The sequence below is a fragment of the Typopeltis vanoorti genome, chromosome 7 (assembly GCF_054136105.1).
Source record: "Typopeltis vanoorti isolate ZY-2024b chromosome 7, IOZ_Tvanoo_1.0, whole genome shotgun sequence".
Lineage (NCBI taxonomy): Eukaryota > Metazoa > Arthropoda > Arachnida > Uropygi > Thelyphonidae > Typopeltis > Typopeltis vanoorti.
The window spans coordinates 133,091,438-133,112,210 of NC_143555.1; the positions used below are offsets into that span (position 1 = coordinate 133,091,438).

The window sequence follows — 20,773 nt, forward strand, 5'->3', positions numbered from 1 at the left end:
AAAGAATTTAGTTTTCTTTCCTCAAATTTGATAAACAATTTTAATGAACTTTTCTTATTTAAAAAAGAATAAATTAAAATAAACAAAAGGATAAAAAATAAAGCATATTAAAGTCAAGAGAATACTAAGCATACTATTAAAGATAATAACATACACTGTTGGTGCAACATCAGACAAAAAATAAGTGGCTGCTCAGGTCTTGTATTTGATAAAACTGTGAAACTGAATTTGATTTATAAACAACAAAACATTGTATTGCAAAATCATTATAAATGTGCCGCTAGAGGGATTTGTAGTCGTTTGTGCTTCTTGAGAGCTCCTGATAAGATAAGTGTTATTTTAAGCTATTGTCGATAAATTTACTTGAATATTACATAGTTTTGTTTGCCTTGCGTATCTTAGTGCGCCTGCTTGTGTGTTTTTGGTGTTTCATTTTATAATTTGATAAAATACGTTAGAAGTAAGTATGGCTCCCGTATGAAGGAAAATGGTGGCCAGTAATGATGATTTGCCATCTTTATTCAAGAACGGTAATATAAAGGAGATGATTCAGTGTACTATCTGTGAAATGTACGCTTTGCGGAGCATGGTCGGAGTATGGTTAGATGATAATAAAGGAGTGAATGTGTGTAGAAAATGTAAGGAGAATGAGGAATTAAAGTGTATTTCGGGTTGTGAGTGTGATATTTTTGTCAAACTTCAGAATGATGAAAATAGTGATATGACAAGAAATGGCGAGGTTGTACCAGAGAACTGTGAGGACGTGAATGTAGAAAGTGTGAATGATAGTATTAATTCAGAGCATATTAATGGTTTTACAGAGAATAAAAAAGATGAGATACATGCAATGAGCGAGATCGCGTTGTTGAGTGGAGCGATACAAAGGGCAAAACGGCAGCTAGAGCGTATGAACAAAAGTCAACTGAGTTAACCAACCAATAATAAAAAGTATGATAGGAAAAATACTATTAAAGATAATAACATACACTGTTGGTGTATGTTATTATCTTTATGGTGTAAACATAAACAAAATGAAGGATAGAGTGCTGTATGGAGACTCATTAGTACAAGGTGTGTTAGTAGAGGATTTGACAAAATCGTACCAACCTGGTGCGACCATAAAAGATGTAACGAGTCTATTAGAGAGCAAAAGGAATGGGTGAAAGAAATTATTGTTGTGGCAGGTATGAATGATTTGAAAGGAGATAAAATGGATATGATAGAGAACCTGAATGAATTGTTTGAGGCAGCAAAAGAAAAGAGAGAGAGTTAGAATGATTAGTCTTTTGCCATGGTATGACAATGAAATGTTTAAAAGGAGGGCCTTAATTGCAAATGACTTTATGCGTGGGTTATGTATGACGAGTGGTGTGGAATTTGTGGACATGTGGAGCGAGTTCGATGGGCGAAAGGATCTATATAAGATGGATGGCTTGCATTTGAATGGATATGGTGTAAAGAGACTTGAAAAAGTGTTGCTGAATATAGTGGATGTGCAAAATCAGGGAAACTAGATTTATTAAGGAGGGGGGGGGGGTAGATATACAGTCCTTAGGGAGGCAGTTGAATGTATGAATGAGTATAATATGCCCGAGCGAATAAGGACAACAAATCAGAATGGGATAGTTAATATAAGGCATCAAGGTAGGGTTGGGGCTAATGGGGGGGGGGTCTTAAATTCATGTACGCTAATGCTAGGAGTATTAGGAACAAGAAGGAAGAGATTTTGGCCATGGATGGCACTTCCATACCACAGCCATGATTCACTAATGACTATTAGTGAATCATGGCTGACTGCAGATGATATAGCTAGTGGGATTGAATGTGATGGGTATAGTGTGTTCAGGAATGACAGGGAGAATAAAATGGGGGGGAGGAGTATTGTTGATGATAGCTGATGAGCTGCAGCCAAGGAGAATAGAAGTTGAATTGCAGGATAGAGAAAAGAGCACATTTGAGGCAATTTGGTGTGAGATTGTGGCTAGCAGAACAAAATATACAATTGGTTGCTGCTATAGACCAGGTGATGGAAAAGATGGTGGTGACAGTATGCACAAGCAAATAGAAGAAATGAGCGGAAGGAGGGTAATTATTATGGGAGATTTCAACTATAGTCGCATTGATTGGAGTGAGGAGAGGACACACGGGAGGAAGGAATTGGATTTTATGCGGTTATTAAGGGATAACTATCTGCGACAGCATGTAATGAAAAATACTAAGGGTCAGAGAGTGCTTGACCTAGTAATTATATCTGAGGATTTGGCTGTAACAAATATGACCACATTGCCACCAATTGGTGAGAGTGATCATAGGGTCTTGACTTGGGAGGTGGCTAAAGGTGTGGAATTTACAATTACGACAGGGTACATGTGGAATTATCGGGCTGGAAAGTATGACAAGCTTAGGAGTTTGATTGGTTCAGTGCCATGGCATGTACAACTGCAAAGACTAGAAGTTGATAGTGCATGGGAGGCAGTTAAGAAGTGTTTGCATGAAGCAATGGCTGACTGTATACCTAGAGTCCGAATAATAAATCAAGTAGGGGTTAAATGGATGAATAACACCATTAAGCTTGAGCTGCAAAAAAAGGAACAACTATGGACGGAATTTAAGGAGAAAGGTGACCGGCAGGCACATGAACGGTATAAAGCGCAGGCCAGAAGAGTAACGAGTGTGGTAAGAAAAGCAAAAAAGGATTACGAAAACATTGGCCATGCAGGCTAAAGAGAATCCTAAACAATTTTTTTGATATGTTGCAAGTAAAAGGAAAAATGTATATGGCAGAATGATTTTAAAGAATGCCGATGGTAGGGAGGTAACTGAATTAGTTGATATAGTTGAGTGACTGAGTGAGCACTTTGCAAGAATATATCATCCAGGTAGTAATATTGCAGAAATGAATGAACCAGTAGATTATATGGGAATTGTGGCGAATGAAGTGGAGGTGAGTAGCCCATTGCATAACCTCAATGTCAATACATCTGTGGGATTGGATGGTATACCAGCGCGTGTCGTACGAGAAGCGATTAAAGAATTGTCAGTACCCTTGACCATTTTGTTTAATTTGAGTCTCGGGTCTGGGTTAGTCCCGAGGGGATGGAAAGAGGGGAAAATAGTTCCACTGCATAAAGGTGGTTCCAAGACTGCTGTTGTAAATTACCGACCGATTAGCATATCAGGAATCATTGTTCAGGTTTTAGAGAAATTAGTCAAGAAAAGAATACAGGATTGGATAGATGAAAATGGGATATTATATGGGGGACCAACATGGTTGTGTGAAGGGTAGATCATGCCTCAGTAACTTGCTCACGTTTTATAACACAGTGACGGCTGAACTGGATAAGGGTAATGAGTTTACAGTGATTCTACTGGACCTTGCCACGGCCTTTGACAGGATACCACATGGAACCCTAATCAGTAAACTGGAGCAGATGGGGATGGATATAGGATTGGTGAGATGGATAGGAGGGTGGTTGATGGAGAGATACCAGAGAGTGGTTTATTCAGGAGTTGAGTCTAAAAGATGGCTTGTGACTGGTGGTGGGCCGCAGGGCTCTGTTCTTGGACCACTGCTTTTCAATTTGTTCATCAATGATATAGGAAAGGATCTGAGAGGAAGTCTTCACTTGTTTGCTGATGATGCAAAGTTGGGTAGAGCAATTGTGAGTGCACAGGATGTCAAAATTTTAAAGGATGATTTGGATAGTTTGGAGGACTGGGCTAGGAAAAATGGATGTCAATTTAATGTGGCAAAGTGTAAGGTTATGCACTTTGGGGTGAAAAGAATAGCAGCAGTATATCACATTGGTGGAACCGTACTCCAGGAGATTGATGAGGCCAGGGATTTGGGAGTGTTGGTGGATAGGGAACTGAAGTTTAGGGGGCACATTGCAAAAGTGACTAAATCAGTTGGCTTCTGAAAAATACTTTAACATGCAGAGACAAACAAGTTGTTGTTCCTCTGTATTGAGCCTTGATAAGCCCCCACCTGGATTACTGAGCCCAGTTATGGGCACCTGAGTTTCTACGTGATGGGGAGGAAGTGGAGAGGATCCAGAGACGAGTGACCAAGATGATAGCAGGTCTGTGAAATGAACCTTATGAGAATAGGTTGAAGATTTGTGGGTTGCAGAAATTGGTCGATAGGCGGAAAAGGGGTGATATGATTGAGACATTCAAATTACTGAAAGGTTTCTATAAGATTAATCCAGAAGATATCTTTGAAAATAGGACTGGTGGGAGGACTAGGGGCCATGCATGGAAGCTGGGCAAGAATGTGGTTGACAAGGGTGTTAGAGCTAGGTTTTTTACTTGGAGAGTGGTGAATGAGTGGAATAAGCTGCCAGAGTCTGTTGTGGGTGCTACGACCGTGAATGAGTTCAAGGCGAGGTATGATAGATACTTTGTGAATGTCGAATAGTTGTTCTTGACACGATATTAGGGCTTCCCTCGATGAGTCTGTCAACTCCTTGGAGTTGCCTGGAATAATAATAATAATAATAGCAGTAAGTAAAAACAGTATACTGCAGAAATTTGTGGGACAAAACTACCTCCATCTTGAGTACTTGATGCCTAACTTGACATCAAAAAATAATGTTTGGTCTTTAATTTTTAAGGTGCTTCTCCAGAAGTAACAGTATCACCTTCTGAGAACAGCTAAAATAAAACATGTTCTTCAAGACATATAGCATTCATGAAAAAGAAATAAAACACTACTTATTTCTAACAGCTCAAACAAATCACATAGCATTCATGAAAAAGCAGTACAGTTAGGTATTTGTAGATGAAGTTTTCTTTTAAAAAAATATTTTATTCAGTGATTCTGGAACAGTCATAACAGAAACCTGCTGTTGTTACTCATGATCAGTGATTGCTGAGGCCACTGTTCAACATAAGAGGAATTTTAGTTCACCACTATTTCCCCTCAATGAAAAGCTTTTGGTTCGCTATATTTTCACATATTTATTGATATCTTAAGAATAAAATTTCACTAATGAAATATAACATTATTCCAGAGAAATATTATTCAACTGATATGAGCCACATTTTGCAAACAATTATTTACTAGGAACATGAACCATTTACTTCTCTATAAGGATGATGAACCTGTGGTATGATATTTCGTTTTAAAAAGCAATAGTCTCAACACATAGCATGTCTGGTTTGTATTACGAGTCAGTAAACTAGTGTTATAGCTAGTTGACTGACTTACAATGCAAATAAGGCAGCCTCATGCTGGTAGTATATATATTAAAATTGCACTTGCATTTAATAAGATAAGAACAGATAAATAATAAATTTTTGCTCTGCTCCTCCACACTATAAAAACTCACTGTGGGCTGTTGTGGCAAAATTGGTAAATTGTTGACTTACAAAAGTTTTACCAATCATTTTAAATGTAAGGTTATGATTTCAATGTTCTTTAAGAAATAGGAAATTCTGAAAGAAAAAATAAAAGTTAAAGAAAGTGTCCTGTTCAAGAGAACATAGAGTTAAAAATCATGTTTAGCAGATATGAATTGATGCCCTATATTATGCTCATAACATTTCTTTCTTAGAATTAAAAACAGGAATAGATAGGCAGTGGTACTAATTAGTAATCAGGAGATTAAGACAATGCTGTGGCCCAAAGCAATGACTTAAAAAGGTACAAGATTGCTGATTACACACACACAAAAAGAAAAACAGTCAACAGTGTGCACTTCTTGATATAACAGCTGCTTGAGAATTGCAGTTGTAGGGTGCCAGTGCCTGTGAAAATTGTCACATTAGCAGAATCGCAGCTGCTGAATATTTTACAAAATTAACTGCTGATGCATGCACACATGGCATGGACTATAGACCACATTTCCCATTTTGCAATCTACTAATTACTGCAATGAATCTTTATGCCACCCAGAGACTGTCTTATCCAAGGCCAGCTTGCCTGAGTTGATGAGAAACGAAATAAAAAAATTTCTATAACAGAAATTTTCATCTTAATCACTTATCAAGTCTAAGTAATAGTTTTGTAAGCTAACTACTAAAGAAGTGTCATTTATCAATCTCCTCTGATATGAAGCCAGCATGAATTATTTGATGCAATTAGTTCCTGGACATGCAATGATCCAGAACAAAAATGTCAAGATCAACCACACTCTGGACATTGCATGTCCAGAGTGTGGTCGCTCTTGACATTTTTAGAACATTTGACTGAATGTGACAGAGGAATAATTACCATTTTATGGTCTACTTCCATCATTTGAAGATGGATCTTTGGTTTCCTCTCTTCAGATTCCCTCACAAAAAGCCAAGTATCCCAAGGCTCTGTACCTTCACCTACACTTTTCTTTCTATACATAATGACCTTCTCTCACTCACCTCAAATCCTGTCCACAATTTTTCAAGACAGTGCACTCCATTTCTTTTCTTCATTTGACAAACCATGTAATGATAAAATATTTTAAATTTCAAGATCTTTCATGAACACTGATCTCGTCATTCTCCAGGTAGGGTGAAGATACCACTGTCCACTTTAATGCTATCTTGCTATCACTGTGCTTTGATAGCATTTTACACAAGAAATTTTCACAAGAAAAATTTCATCTCATATTCTCTGTCAATACCTACCTAGAAAGACAAGTTTTCAATTTTTGCAATAAACAACACATCCACAGTCTCATGAGTCTCCATTCGTTCTTTTCTGCTTAAAAAATTACTTTCTCATGTTAAGCTGCTAATCCTATAAAAATCCCTAATTCGCCCATCTTTAGAATACTATTCTCACATTTGGAATGGTGCACAAAAACTTTACTAAAAATACTATTCAGAAAGGATAATCCACTACACAGATGATCCATATCTCACAAATTCTCCTTTAATTGTTAGGAAATTCTCCTGCTTGGTTATAAAGTGAATTATACTAGACAACAAATTGTATTCTTATTTTAATCCTTCAACCAAGCATTAGCAAACAAAGTTTGTGTATCTTCATGACTGACTTCTTATCATTTGCCTCAGTATCCCATAATGCACAGGACATGTATAATGCCATGCATTATGGGAAGGTTCACCATGCAGACTGGTTTTGACCTTTATCGATGTCTCACTGGCGGGAACTAAACCCAGAAAGATAACTGAGGCTAAATCAACTAAAGTTATACAATTTCTGCATACAAGTAGTAAAATGATGTATCACCATTTTACTACTTGTTATTATTCAACTTCCCTGGATCAGAGATAGCGTCAGCAAATTATTACAATCTCAGTATCTTTCTGAGTCTAGCTCTCCGTAAACATGATTTTGTTTATGGAAAATGTCATTGTTAGTTTAAGTAACTGAAAATGAAATAAAAGATGTCTAAAATATTGTTACGTTGATAAAATTATATTTGTTAAAATATAATTTTACTGTAAATAGAATATAGTAGTACTTTCGCTCTTAGTTGACTAGTGACGTTGTTAAGTGCCTCATGGCTACATCATCAGTGGAAACAGCTTATCATTTAGCAACATGATGAAGCTGCAAAAGTAGATGCTTTCCTACATCGTTGGAATTAAAATACCTATACATATTTTTTTTTATATGCTGAGTGCAATGAAATAATCATGAAATGGAAGACACTTCATTACACTGCAAATAAACATTATTTAGCCCAACATTACTGAAAACTTTGCTTTGCTGTCTGAGATACCTGACTGTCATGACACGATTCAAGCAGTCACAAATGAGAGAATATGGCATGTGCTCAACTGTGATATGGAAACGAACAGCTGATGGACGCGAGAGAGAGAGAGAGAAGTAAAAAAAAATGGAACAGATAGAATATAAGGGAGAACTAACAACAATTCCCTTTAAGAAATAAGGAATGAATAACTAATTTGCAGATTCCTTATATGTTCAAGTTCCTATTGAGTTTATATATCTTCACTGTTTTCATTTTGGTATTTTTGAATGACAATTAGATGAAAAGCTATTCTTTGTTTGTGGAATTGAAAGTTGTCAAGTAAAATTGCTGGAATGTTCCATACATTGTTTTCTGCTTCAGTGCTGGATAGCTGTATTTTATGAAGTAAACTGTTAATGCTTTTGGTACTAGTTTTAAGTAGTAACTGAATATGCTAGAAGTAATTCATATGCTTAATACACAGGTATGAGTTGTCATTTTTCCTGTGATTGTGTGCAAGAAAATTTGTGGCTGCTGATCATTCCCTTAGTGAACTTAAGGACTGATGAAGAACATGTGTCTTGACTTCCCAGAGGAAGATTGCAAAGTTTTCTATCATGTGTCTGAATTTCAGACTAAAATGTGTTAACTTCTCCCCTTGCAGATATTTTGTATATTAATGCCAGACAATCCAATATTATCATCATCATCAAATTCCTGCCATGTACCCTCAAGGGGTGTACAGGATATGACAGTACTACATGAAAAAATTACACCATTACTAACTTCCTATCTACAAATTTCCTCCAAAACAGTCTGTTACTTGTCAAGACTCCAACATTATCAGATCTTATATTTCTATCATCTAAGGCACTTTGTACCATATCAATCCACCTATATCTTGGTCTTCCTCTGGGTCGTTTTCCTGCCAACCTGGCAGAGAACACTTGTTTTGCTAATCTTTCCTCTCCCATTCTATTTAAGTGACCATACCATCTGAGATTAGCTCTGCTAACGCATTCCTGGATGCTGACAATGTCAAGTTCTTTCCTAATATCCTCATTTTTAATATGATATTGCCATTGATGCCATCTGTTCACGCCTCTAATCTTTCTCAGGACTCTCATATCTGTGGTCTCTAGTCTTTGGTCAAGTGTTTTACTTCTGACCCAGCTCTCAGATCCATAAGTTAAAATTGGTTTGAACACAGTCTTGTATACAGCTAATTTAGTGTTCCGAATAATTTCTTTCTTATTCCATATGAATTTATTCAATTGACTTCCCACCATACCAGCTTTGCTGATTCTGTTGTCTATTTCTATATTTAGTTTACCATCTTCAGTAAAAATTGTTCCTAAGTAGCTGAAATGTTTTACTTGTTCCACAGGTTCTCCATTCACAACACAGTTGACATTTTCAATGATTCTGCCTATTTTCATTGTCTTTGTCTTTTTATTGCTGACCTTCATACCATATCTATTACAACAGCTATTCAATTTAGTCAGAGAATCTTGCAGACTTGTAGCGGATTTATTTAGAAGTATAACATCATCCGCATAAAGCAAAGAGCTGACATTAACATCTCCAATTTTGATATCAGGTTTAATACCACATTCCTTCATAATGTGATCCATATAGATAATGAATAACAGAGGGGATAATGTACATCCTTGTCTCACACCAGATTTAACATTAAACCATCTTCCTGTACTTCCTTCAATTCTAACTGCTGACTCACAACTCAAATAAAGACTAAGTATTGCTTGATATAATGCCCCATTGACACCATATAACTGCAGCGTATTGAATAGCTTCTCTCTTGGCACCTTGTCATATGCCTTTTCCAAATCGACAAAACTTAAATACAGATCTTTGTTATATTCCCATGCTTTCTCGACTATTTGTCGTAAAGTGAAGATCTGATCCTGACAGCCTCTATTTGGCCTGAATCCAGCATGTTCTTCACCAAGCTTTTCTTCCACAATTCTTCTCAACCGTTTCTCAAGTATACTTGCATAGATCTTGCCGGGAACACTCAGTAGGGAAATACCTCTGTAATTCTCACATTCAGTTTTATTTCCCTTTTTATATATGGGTACTATGAGAGCTCTACTCCAATCATCGGGAATTCGTCCCTCTGTCCAGGCTTTCTGAACTATGCAGTGCATCCACTGTAAGACTCTTATACCACCATACTTCAGCATTTCTGGTCGAATATCATCTACTCCAGCTGCCTTTCCACATTTCAAGCCTTTGATGGCTTTTTCTACTTCAAGTATGGATATGTATTCCTGACTGCATGCTTGGTCAGTGTTTTTGATCACTGTGCTGTCATCACTGCTTGTTTCATTTAGCAGTTTTTCAAAGTAATTACTCCATGCTTCAAGGATATCTTTTTCTCCTGTTTTCATTTCACCTTTATCATCTCTAATTCCTTTTACAGCACTCTTTCCTCCATTCCTAAGCTTCTTCAACAACCTCCAGAATATTTTGCCACCTTCTTGATATTTATTTTCTATATTCTTGCCAAAGTCCTCCCATGACTTTTGTTTAGCTAGTTTTACACACTGTTTAGCTTTCTTACATTTGTCTCTGTATTCTGTAAGAGTAAAAGCTGACTTATTTGCCACGAACTTTTGATATGCTTTCTTCTTTTCCTTCACTGCCTCTTTAACTTCCTGTGTCCACCAGGGAGTTCTGATTTTTTTATCCTTGCACACAACCTCACCACATGCCTCTCTGGCAGAATCAATTAATGTTTCCTTCAGAGTTTGCCACTGAATCTCCAAGGTTTGATTCCTGTTCTCAAACTCTTTCATTTTCTTTTCAATAATATTTCTGTATTTTAGTCTACAGTTCACATCTGAGAGCTGCTCAACTTTTATTCGCTTTAAAACTTTCTTACATGTTATTCTTTCCAATATGAAATTGAATTTATCCTGCTCAAGACTAAATAGTGATCACTTCCAATTTCAAATCCTCTGTACACTCTGGTGTCCTGCACCAGGGAGAAAAACATTAATATCAATAATAGCATAGTCAATGAGACTTTTCTTATTTCTAGCCTCTTCTCTCCATGTGAATTTGTGCACATTTTTGTGTTGGAACATGGTGTTAGTAATAACCAGTCCATGTCCTGAGCAGAAATCCAACAGATATTTGCCATTATTATTAGCTTTGCTCTTTTCTCCAAATTTTCCCAAAATATTTTTGTATGTCTCACAATCATTTCCTACTCTACTATTTAGATCCCCAACTAGGACCAACTTTTCCTTTTTCATTGTGTCAGTTGCTTTTTCTAAAGCCTCAAAAAATTCCTCCACTTCTACCTTAGTAGAACCTTCTGTGGGACCATAGGCACAAATAAGTCTCATTGTCCAGTTCCCCATTCTCATATTTGCCCACATTACTCTACTTGAGACTGACTGCCATTCAAGAAGATTAGCCTCGTATTTTGTGTTGAATACTATGGCTACTCCTTCTTTTCCTTGATTGTCATTGCCTGAATATAACATTTTGTAATTATTTCTCGGAAAGATCTCACCAGTTTTGGTCTTTTTTGTTTCAGTCACCCCTATTATGTCGATCTGGCTTATCTAATTTCTCAGCTAGCTCCATTTCTTTGCCATTCAGGCTTCTTACGTTGATAGTACCGATCTTTAACTCTGCTGATGTTGATTTGGGGTTTGTTTTCAGATTTGTTCTGTTTAATCCAATTTAATTTAATCCAATATTAAGGTTATAAATATGTGTGAGTGAGTAAAAGGGGTCACTACTGTGTTTAATACAAATTTATTTTATATGTTGTGTTTGTTTTTATATATATATATATATATATATATATATATATATATATACACACACACTAGGGAGGGCTATGCCCCCCCCCCACGTTCCGGACTGGTAGGCTGGTTCTCCTTGAATTCTGATGATTCGAATTTTGAAGATTCGAAAGGGAGATCTGCCCCCTGGCACCTATGGCACTCAACCCCCTTGAGTTCCAGACCGCTAGGCCAGTTCTCCTTGAATTGTGATGACGCTCAGGGTAGCCCCTGAGTTTCAAAACGTGACATAAAAAGCTTATCATTACACACACACACACACACTTTGTTAATCAAATATATTAAAGGAAAACATAGTTTTCATGTATGTGGTATAGTGAAACACTAAATACACAGGCCTGGGGGAAGAACCTGTAAAAGTTAGGGGAAAATATATGCACAGAACCTCTAAAAAATTAACAGCAGTGACCCCCCCCACACACACCATAATATGTAGCAATATACATGTCTGGCAGAAAATGTGCTGTGCATTATGGGATACTAAGATAACTGATATGAAGCAGAGGCGTAGCTAGGGAGGGGGCAGAGGAGGAGGTCCACCCCGGGTGGCACTTTTAACCTTTTTGAACTTTTGCATTAATTCTAAAATACAGTCTCGAGAATTCATTTCCAAATATTATAATACTACTGCGAATTTTACTCACAATTGCTGTAAGTGTTGCTAGTTGTGAGAGGAGTTTTTCTAAATAAAATTGATTAAGAATTACCTACATTATTATGAAATAGACTTCGCCAATGTCATCGACGATTTTGCTAACAGAAAAGCAAGAAAAATAACATTTTAGAATGTCAAAATTAAAGTTTTACTTCATAGTGGTTTAATTTATTTCCCTATACATCGTTTTGACTTTTTGTAGTATTTTTGGTGTGTATTGAGAGGGGCAGCAAAAGCTCTAGCTATATCACTGATATGAAGTCAACAGCTCTATATACAAGTAACCTAGTCATGAAGATTCTAAATGCATAAACTTTGTTTGCATACGTTTGGGTTAAAACAGAAATATAATTTGCCTAGTATAATTTTCCTCTCCAATTACTTTCTGATAGCTGCTCTGTTTCTGCTTTATTGTTTTTTAGATACTTTCATGGGTACTGTCTGCTACTTCATTATTCCCCTACTTTCCTCCTAAAAAAATGCAGCTCCTGGTCAGTATCTATTTCACAGTCCAGATCCAAACACACTGAACGCTCTTCTTGTCTTTCTTTTTTATTCCATTTATCTGACTTGTGAGCAGCTTTTCTTATGCTGTTTCCCCCAAGACTTGGGTTCAACTCCCATCTAAGACAAGAAGAACCTTTATCAGAGCATTTTCAGCCAGTTAAACAGTCTTATATGAAAGATGGCAGTTTTTTTTTTTTCCTCTCCCAGAAACTTGAGTTTTTCATCCCACAAAAAGATAAAACCAACAAGAAGAACAGATGCTATTAATAAGCTCACCACAATGTCTTAGTTATATTGGCCATAACTTTAAAACCACCACAACAGTTGATTTCCACAGACTACAACTTTCAGTTGTTCAAGAAAAAAAGTTGTTCAAAAAATTTTATGAATTCCACTATGAAAGAATGCAGATCTCTTGTACATTTAATACAAGTGTAGTGGGTGGACCAAGGGCTAAGTGAGCTGGAAACACTGCTCTATGGACAATGAAAATCATCTATCTAAATTCAGAAATGCTATTAAAATTTGTTGAGTTTACTTATTTATTTTTTTCAATCACACCATTTGCAGTGGCAAAATTATATGTGTAGAGTGTATAAGTAAAAAAAGGTCTACATTTCATAAACTAGATTATACACATTCATTCCATTTTTAAAAAAGTACTGGGAGCCTCTATAGCTCAGTCAGTATTGATGATGCCTTTTGTTGGAAAGACTTCAAATTCTGTCTAGAATTTCAGGCTTTTCTAGTTTATATGCTTATAAGTGGAAATGAAGTACATTTCCACTTATAGGCATGTAAACAAGGTGAGTTAGCTGGTCTCATACAGAAGTAGCAGTATTTTCCTCCCAGATGGGTTTTTCATAAGGAAAACTGGCTAGAAAAACATATGCTATTTACAGACATCATACATTGGCTTCATAGCTTTAGTTGCTTTGGCCACAAATCCAAAATAGACAAACAAACAAAAGTGCTGCTGCCACTCACTACTAATAACTGAAATAATGGCAATTTGAAATTCAACTCTGAGCTTCAGCCAGTAATGGGCTGATTATTTACAATATATAGCCTTTCCCAACTAAGCCAGCACCACAATCTCATGATGTGTCCCATTTCCACAAATGGAGCTTTGCTTCATAAACACATTTCCTAGTTGGAGAAAATGCTAACCAGACCTCAAAGTAGATAACTTTCTCTGTGTGGTGAAGCATCACCTGCTTATTCGAGGCCTGAAGTGGCTCTTGCTATGTTTGGTCTCCATTGCAAGATCTCTGGTTCCACCCACTCACATCATCCCTTCACATACTCTAATTAACTAGTGAGCCATTACTCTATTTGGAGTAAAGCAATAATGCACAGAACTAAACCAGATAGTAATGCATCAGAAGACCTCCTAATCAGCTAGTAATTACCATATAGAAGGAATCTGAGTATACATGCTTAAGGAATTGATACTTCCTGTGTGAGAGTCATATTCAAAGTTTTCATCCCCATTGCTTTGTAAGTTTCTGATATTATTTCTGAAGTGAGTACATTGAGGTACATCAAAAATGCTCACCTGACTTTATTGAATTTGGCAGCCTACCACAGCCAAGAAATAATTCAACATCATGGAAACCTAATTAATGTTATAAGGCAGTTAATCCTATCTGCTTAGTCTGCTATGTCAGTTAACTGGTTAATTGCAGTACTTCGACAAATTTACTTTTTGGGGGGGGGGGGGGAGAACCTAAGTTTTCAGGAGGAAAAATTCTGCCACCAATTATATGAAACAAGCTAATTCACCTTGAGCTGAAAATCTTGGAATCAGACAAATCCAGGTCTCACCAACCAAAGGACACCATCATTACCAAATGAGCTATAGAAACTAAAAAAAATATTTTTAAAAGATTACATTTAAAAAAATTACATCAGCAAACACTTGTTTGCTGATGTAATTTTTTTTTCTTTTATAGGGGTTGTAGGCATTGGCTAAAAATTGTTGCCAAGGTATCAGAGTTGTTTCAAGGCTGTGCCATTTGAACAAATATTTCTGACTCTATGTGTTTTGAGGATGCCATACTTGTTGGGACTGATGCTGGTGTGATTGTTTTTGTAAGTACCTTTTCATATGTGTGAGTTTTCTGAAAACAGAAGAGGATAATGAACCATTTGGTACTCATGTCACTAGTATGTTCAGGAGTTTTTTATGTGTAATGTTTTAGGCCGAAGAGTAAGTTGGGTCTGGAATACCATGCTCTGGCTGTTCCTTCACACAGATGAAATGCAAGAAGACATCTATATTACTTAGAAGTAACTATAGGTCTAAGAGACTATTTTTTAGTTTCAGCATACTTATTAAGGTTATGGAGTGCTATTAAGCACTCCCTTACCTCAACAAGTATGGCTGCATTAATGTGCCAAAGATAAAGGAGGATAATCATTCTAAGACTGCATTAAGCCTAACTACTCAGGATTAGGGTAACTAGTAGAGTGCCTCAGGGCTCTGCACTAGCACTATTACTCTTTAGTCTATATATTGATACAGGGTTAAGATTAAAGGGGGGAGGGATTATTCAATTGTTTGATGATGCAAAACTAGAGAGGGCAATAGCAGATAAAGGTGATGTGGAATCTTGCAGGATGATGTAAATAAATTGGCATTGTGGCAAAGGATAATGGTTGTCAATTTTATGTTGCAAAATGTGAGGTTATGCACTTCAGGTTGCAAAGGTAACATACAGACATACAAAAATATATTTACAAAAATATATTGGGAAAATTTGGAGAAAAGAGCAAAGCTAATAATAATGCAAATATCTGTTGGATTTCTGCTCAGGACATGGACCGGTTATTACTAACACAATGTTCCAACATAAAAATGTGCACAAATTCACATGGAGAGAAGAGGCAAGGAATAAGAAGCGTCTCATTGACTATGTTATTGTTGATAGTGATGTTTTCTCCATGGTGCAGGACACCAGAGTGTACAGAGGACTTGAAATTGGAAGTGATCACCATTTAGTCTTGAGCAGGATAAAATCGAATGCCATATTGAAAAGAAGAACATGTAAAAAAGTTTTAAAGTGAATAAAAGTTGAGCAGCTCTCAGATGTGAACTACAGACTAAAACACACAAACATGATTGAAGAAAAAATGAGAGTTTGAGAACAGGAATCAAACCTTAGAGATTCAATGGCCAGCTCTAAAGAAAACATTGACTGATTCTGCCAGAGAGGCATGTGGTGAGGTTGTCTGCAAGAAAAGAAAAATCAGAACTTCATGGTGGACACAGGAAGTTAAAAATGCAGTGAAGGAAAAGAAGAAAGCATATTAAAAGTTCCTGGCAAATATGTCAGCTTGTGCTCTTGGAGAATACAGAGGCAAATGTAAGAAAGCTAAACACTGTGTAAAGCTAAGTAAACAAACGTCATGGAGGACTTTGGTAAGAACATAGAAAATAAATATCAAGGTGGCAAGATATTCTGGAGGTTGTTGAAGAAGCTCAGAAATGGTGGAAAGAGTGCTGTAAGAGGAATTAGAGATGATAAAGGTGAAATGAAAACAGGACAAAAAGATATACTTGAAGTATGGAGTAATTATTTCGAAAAATTGATAAATGGAACATGCAGTGAAGATAGCCCAGTTGCCAGAAAAACACTGACCAGGCTTATGTTTCATCCATCTTGTTTTGTCTGGATGTATTTCCAATCCAATTTTTGGCAGTTTTGGCTTATGTTATTCAGTATTAATATCTCACTCACACAAACTCTTGGAATCAATGCTGAATAACATAAGCCAAAACTGCCAAAAATTGGATTGGAAATATATCCAGACCAAACAAGATGGATGAAAAACAAATAGTGTAAAGATTATACAATCACTCTAGAATCCCATACCATTGAAAAAGTTGAAGGTTACACATCATCGGTGAATAGTAGGATATTTAACATTTCACCATTAAAGTTTATTCCACCTTTCATGTCAGTTTTTTGAACGATGCTGTCTAGAGTAGATGTGAAGAGATTAGGTGATATTTGTTGTGCATTCTTTGTAGATATCTTTTATGAGGTGGATGTATACATTTTCTACACCTTGTTCTATTAAAGTTTGGAATACTGCATTATGTTCAACAGTGTCAAATGCCTTTTTAAAATCTATAAAAAGAAGACAAAGTGGAATCTGGTATTCTCTGCATCTTTCTGTTAGCTGAGTAACAGTTTGAATGTGATCTATTGTTGAAAAGCCTTTTTTGAAACTGGCCTGTTCTTTGCAGCTATTTTCATTGATGGAGGTTTGTATTCTGTTTAGGATGACTCTGGCGAATATTTTATATGCGTGCGCTAATAGACAGATGGGTGAAGTTACTCATGTCTTCTTTATTACCTTTTTTTATGCAGAATTATGGTCTTCGATGTTTTCCATTCAGTAGGTACTTTCCTTAATTGTATATATTGAGTTTTTTCTGCTAGAGCTTTAAAGAGTATTTGTCCACCCATTTTTAATTCATCAGATTTTATACTATCAATTCCTGGTGATCGGTCAGTTTTCATATGGCAGATAGCCATTTTTACTTCTTCAGGAGGACAGATTGTATTTCCAAATTTTCGTCTGGTACTGGAGCTGTGATTACTTGTTTAGATGAGTAAAGGTTCTCATAAAACGATTTTACTATTTTTTCCATTTCACCTCTGTTTGTGTGTCTGTTTCCTTGATTGTCTATGAAGGCTGATGGTAGTGGTTGCTTTAGATTTATTTCTTTTTCTACTTTTTTTAGGCTACTGCAGAGCCTAGCTGCTTCTGCCAATTTTGTCGTTCTATATATGTTATAGTCATCTTTGATATTCTGCCTAAGTTGTTTACAGATAATTTTATAGTCTAAGTGGTCTTTTCATGTATCTTTCAGCATTCTTCCTTTCTTCAATAGTTCTATCGTTCTTGCTGATAGGCGTTCCCTGGTCTTAGGAGGAAGTTCATAAGAAGTTCTTTCTTTGCAGTTCATTAACTGATTATTAAAGTTTGTTAAATCTTCATCAATGATGTCATTTTTTTAATTTCCAGTCAGTTTCCTCCACATTTTTTCTAAATTCTTCTGGATTTATCTGTTTTGAGCATTTTTTATGATTGGACTGTGCACATATGCGTTCTTCATTTTTTTCTTTGTATTTTGAGGGTGGCTCTTATTGGACAGTGTTCTGAATGAATGTCGCAGTAGGTTTTCCCAATGACTTCGACATTGTATATTATGCAATCTGTTAGAATGAAATCAATTTCATTTCTTGTCTCTCCATTTGGAAGCTGCCAAGTCCATCTTTTTCCAGTTCTCTTTTTAAAAAACTATTCATAACGTACAGCCTTTCTGCTTCTACAAATTCTGCCAGGAGTTCATCTCGTTCATTTCTTTCTGCCACTGTCCAATGTATTTTTCTTCAATAAATCCTGTACTAATCTTTGCATTGAAATCACCACACACTATTGTGTATGTTGTTTATTTCTGTAATGTTTATCATAGGTGTTCATAGAAGTTTTCTATTTCTTCTTTGTTGAGGTGGGTGCTGAAGCTGTTGAGGTGGGTGCATAGGCTACTATTATTTTTATTGTTACTGATTCAATTTCAGGCGCAAACAAAGTTTGCGCCTGAAAGTATCTTCAGGACTGGGGTAAGGTAGTGCAACACCAGGAAACTCACTGCAAAGGTGGAGAAAGCTCTCATCACTCCTATCTCAGTATCTCCCATAATGCAAAGCACATCTCCTTGCGGATATGTGTAATGCTATGCATTAAGGCAAGGGCCACTACCCATACCGGTTTCGACCTTTATTGAGGTCTCGTCAGTGGGAGCCAGGCCCAGTAGTGGAGATACAAACGCAGAAGCAATGAGAGGTCATCCTAACCTATAGGAGTTGCCAAAGGGTGTGCAACCTTATTATTAAATTCCTCCAGATTCAGAGAAAGATGTTGACAGTTGGTTAGACTATAATAAGTTTAGGTTAATCCTTTATCCAAGTGTGAGCAAACAAAGTTTGTGCCTGAAAGTATCTTCAGGACTTCCAGATCTTATTTCACTCTACTTTTGATAATATTTAGAACATTATTCAAGATTAGATTTCTCTTCTTGAGGTGTTTTACACATCTACTCCTTCCTGGCTGAAATATATCAAGAACATATATAAAACTCCTAATGCTACATAAATCCCAAATCCTAAAACCATTAGAATACTATTCTCACATTTGGAGCAGTGCATCAAAAACTTCCTAAGAATGCTTGATGATGTCCAGAAGAGTCTAATCTGCTTAACAGTGATCTCTCTCTCTCTCTCACACACACACACACACACACACACACACACACACACACACACACACACACACACACACACAGACTGTTTATAAGCATTTTCCCATAGATACTGTTTCTGCATCAGATCTTTTCTACTGATATTTTCTAGGATGTGTTGCTCCAGCAAACTTGCTGACATCATTCTTTTACTTTCCTCTAAACATGTAAATAAAAACATGAGCAGCTGCTGGTGAACATTCATAAGCATATGAAACCAACTTTGCATCCTCCTCTTTTCATTCCATCTACCTCTGTTCTCTGCCTCCTCCATACTATCTTCCTCGAGGACTTCAACCTCTAGTTGATGAAGAAAACACATAAATTAATTCTTCTTTCTATGACTTGCTTATACAAGGCATTGCTGTATTATAAGTTCTGAAACCTCTCATGAGTGAAGTGGACATTGAAAAAAAAAGTAAACAATTAAAGTCTGTTGGTCACATGTAAACAGTGTAGAATAGCAATATTCAGTTACAGGTTTCAATAGTCGACGAAAGTATCCCCACCTTTAGTGTTATAATTTCACTGGTTTTTATTGACAGAATGATCTGAAATCATAATTCCACATGTGAAATTGAATGAATTTCAGTAATAATGATTTCAATTTCAGATATTTTAATGGCAAAATTATGCAAAAAACAAATTTCTGTCAATAGTGTTTGTGCCAAAAATAGCTTTATGTTCAAATGTTAATGAGTGATGTTATTATATATATGTATAGGATCCTATACATAGACAATAATTTCTCTGCTTGGTTTATTCAAAAGTGATTTTGTCAAAAAAAATTCTTTTACTATTGCAGTTTAACCACCTTGCATGTAACTGCTTACTGTTAGTATTCTGGTCCCAATCTTTCCATGAATCTTCTCCTGCATCCCAACTTTCATTTTGCTTTTCTTTCTTTACAGTGCAAGAAATTTCCTGATAATTAGATGCTGTACTGCTATTCTTCGGCTTCAGCTAGTTATGAATAAATAAAACACAAATATTTTAATGGACTTTTAAAAATAATATACTGTATATTATCGCGTATAATGCGATCCACATATAATGCGAACTAGAAATTTTGTTTGAAAACTAGCCCTAAAATGCCATGTCCACGTATAATGCGATCTGTTAATCTTGTTCCATAACATTATAAATAATACAATACGAATTAATGAAAGAAATATTTATTTTAAAACAAAATGTCAAAATCCTTCAAATTCTTCATCTTTTGAGTCGTCAAACATTTCATTTATAAATTCATCTATAGGGATTGCGTCATCAGTGAAGCAGTTGTTGTCATCGTCTTCATGCTCTCCAATTTGTTGTGCGTCATCCTCGCTTTCATATATGACGTGATCTTCGGATCCATCCATTGAATTACTTATTCCCCATTTAAGAAATGAGCGTTGAATCATTTCAGATGGTATCGAATCCCATACTTCTTTAACCCAGCTGGTGACTAGAGTAATCTCAGGCTTCTGAAAATTCCCACCCTTTGTCATCTTCACCAAACCAGATGGCATCCATTCTCTCCATTTTTCACGTAAGTGATCTTTAAATGGCTTATTCAAGCTGACATCAAGTGGCTGCAAAACAGAAGTTAGACCACCTGGTATGACTGCTAGGTCTGTACGTAGCTCACGTGCTTTCTCTTTGCTTGCCTCTGTTAAATGCGCCCGGAACATATCCCAGACTAGCATGCTTTGTTGACGTAACAAGCTACCTGGACATATGTTCCATACTTGATCCAGCCACAATTGTACACCTTCTTCATCCATCCAACCTTTCTGATTGGTACGAACAATTATACCTGGTG

The 20,773-nt window shown here is 36.3% G+C and overlaps 1 protein-coding gene across 1 annotated transcript in view; it reads right to left on the reverse strand.

Annotated features, from left to right (window-relative positions):
- yata (N-terminal kinase-like protein yata) overlaps nt 1–20,773 on the reverse strand; it is a 386,793-nt gene that overhangs the window by 711 nt on the left and 365,309 nt on the right. The window contains exon 19 of the mRNA XM_090396135.1: nt 19,800–19,929. Coding sequence (XP_090252261.1) covers nt 19,800–19,929 — 130 coding nt within the window. The remainder of the gene's footprint in view (nt 1–19,799; nt 19,930–20,773) is intronic.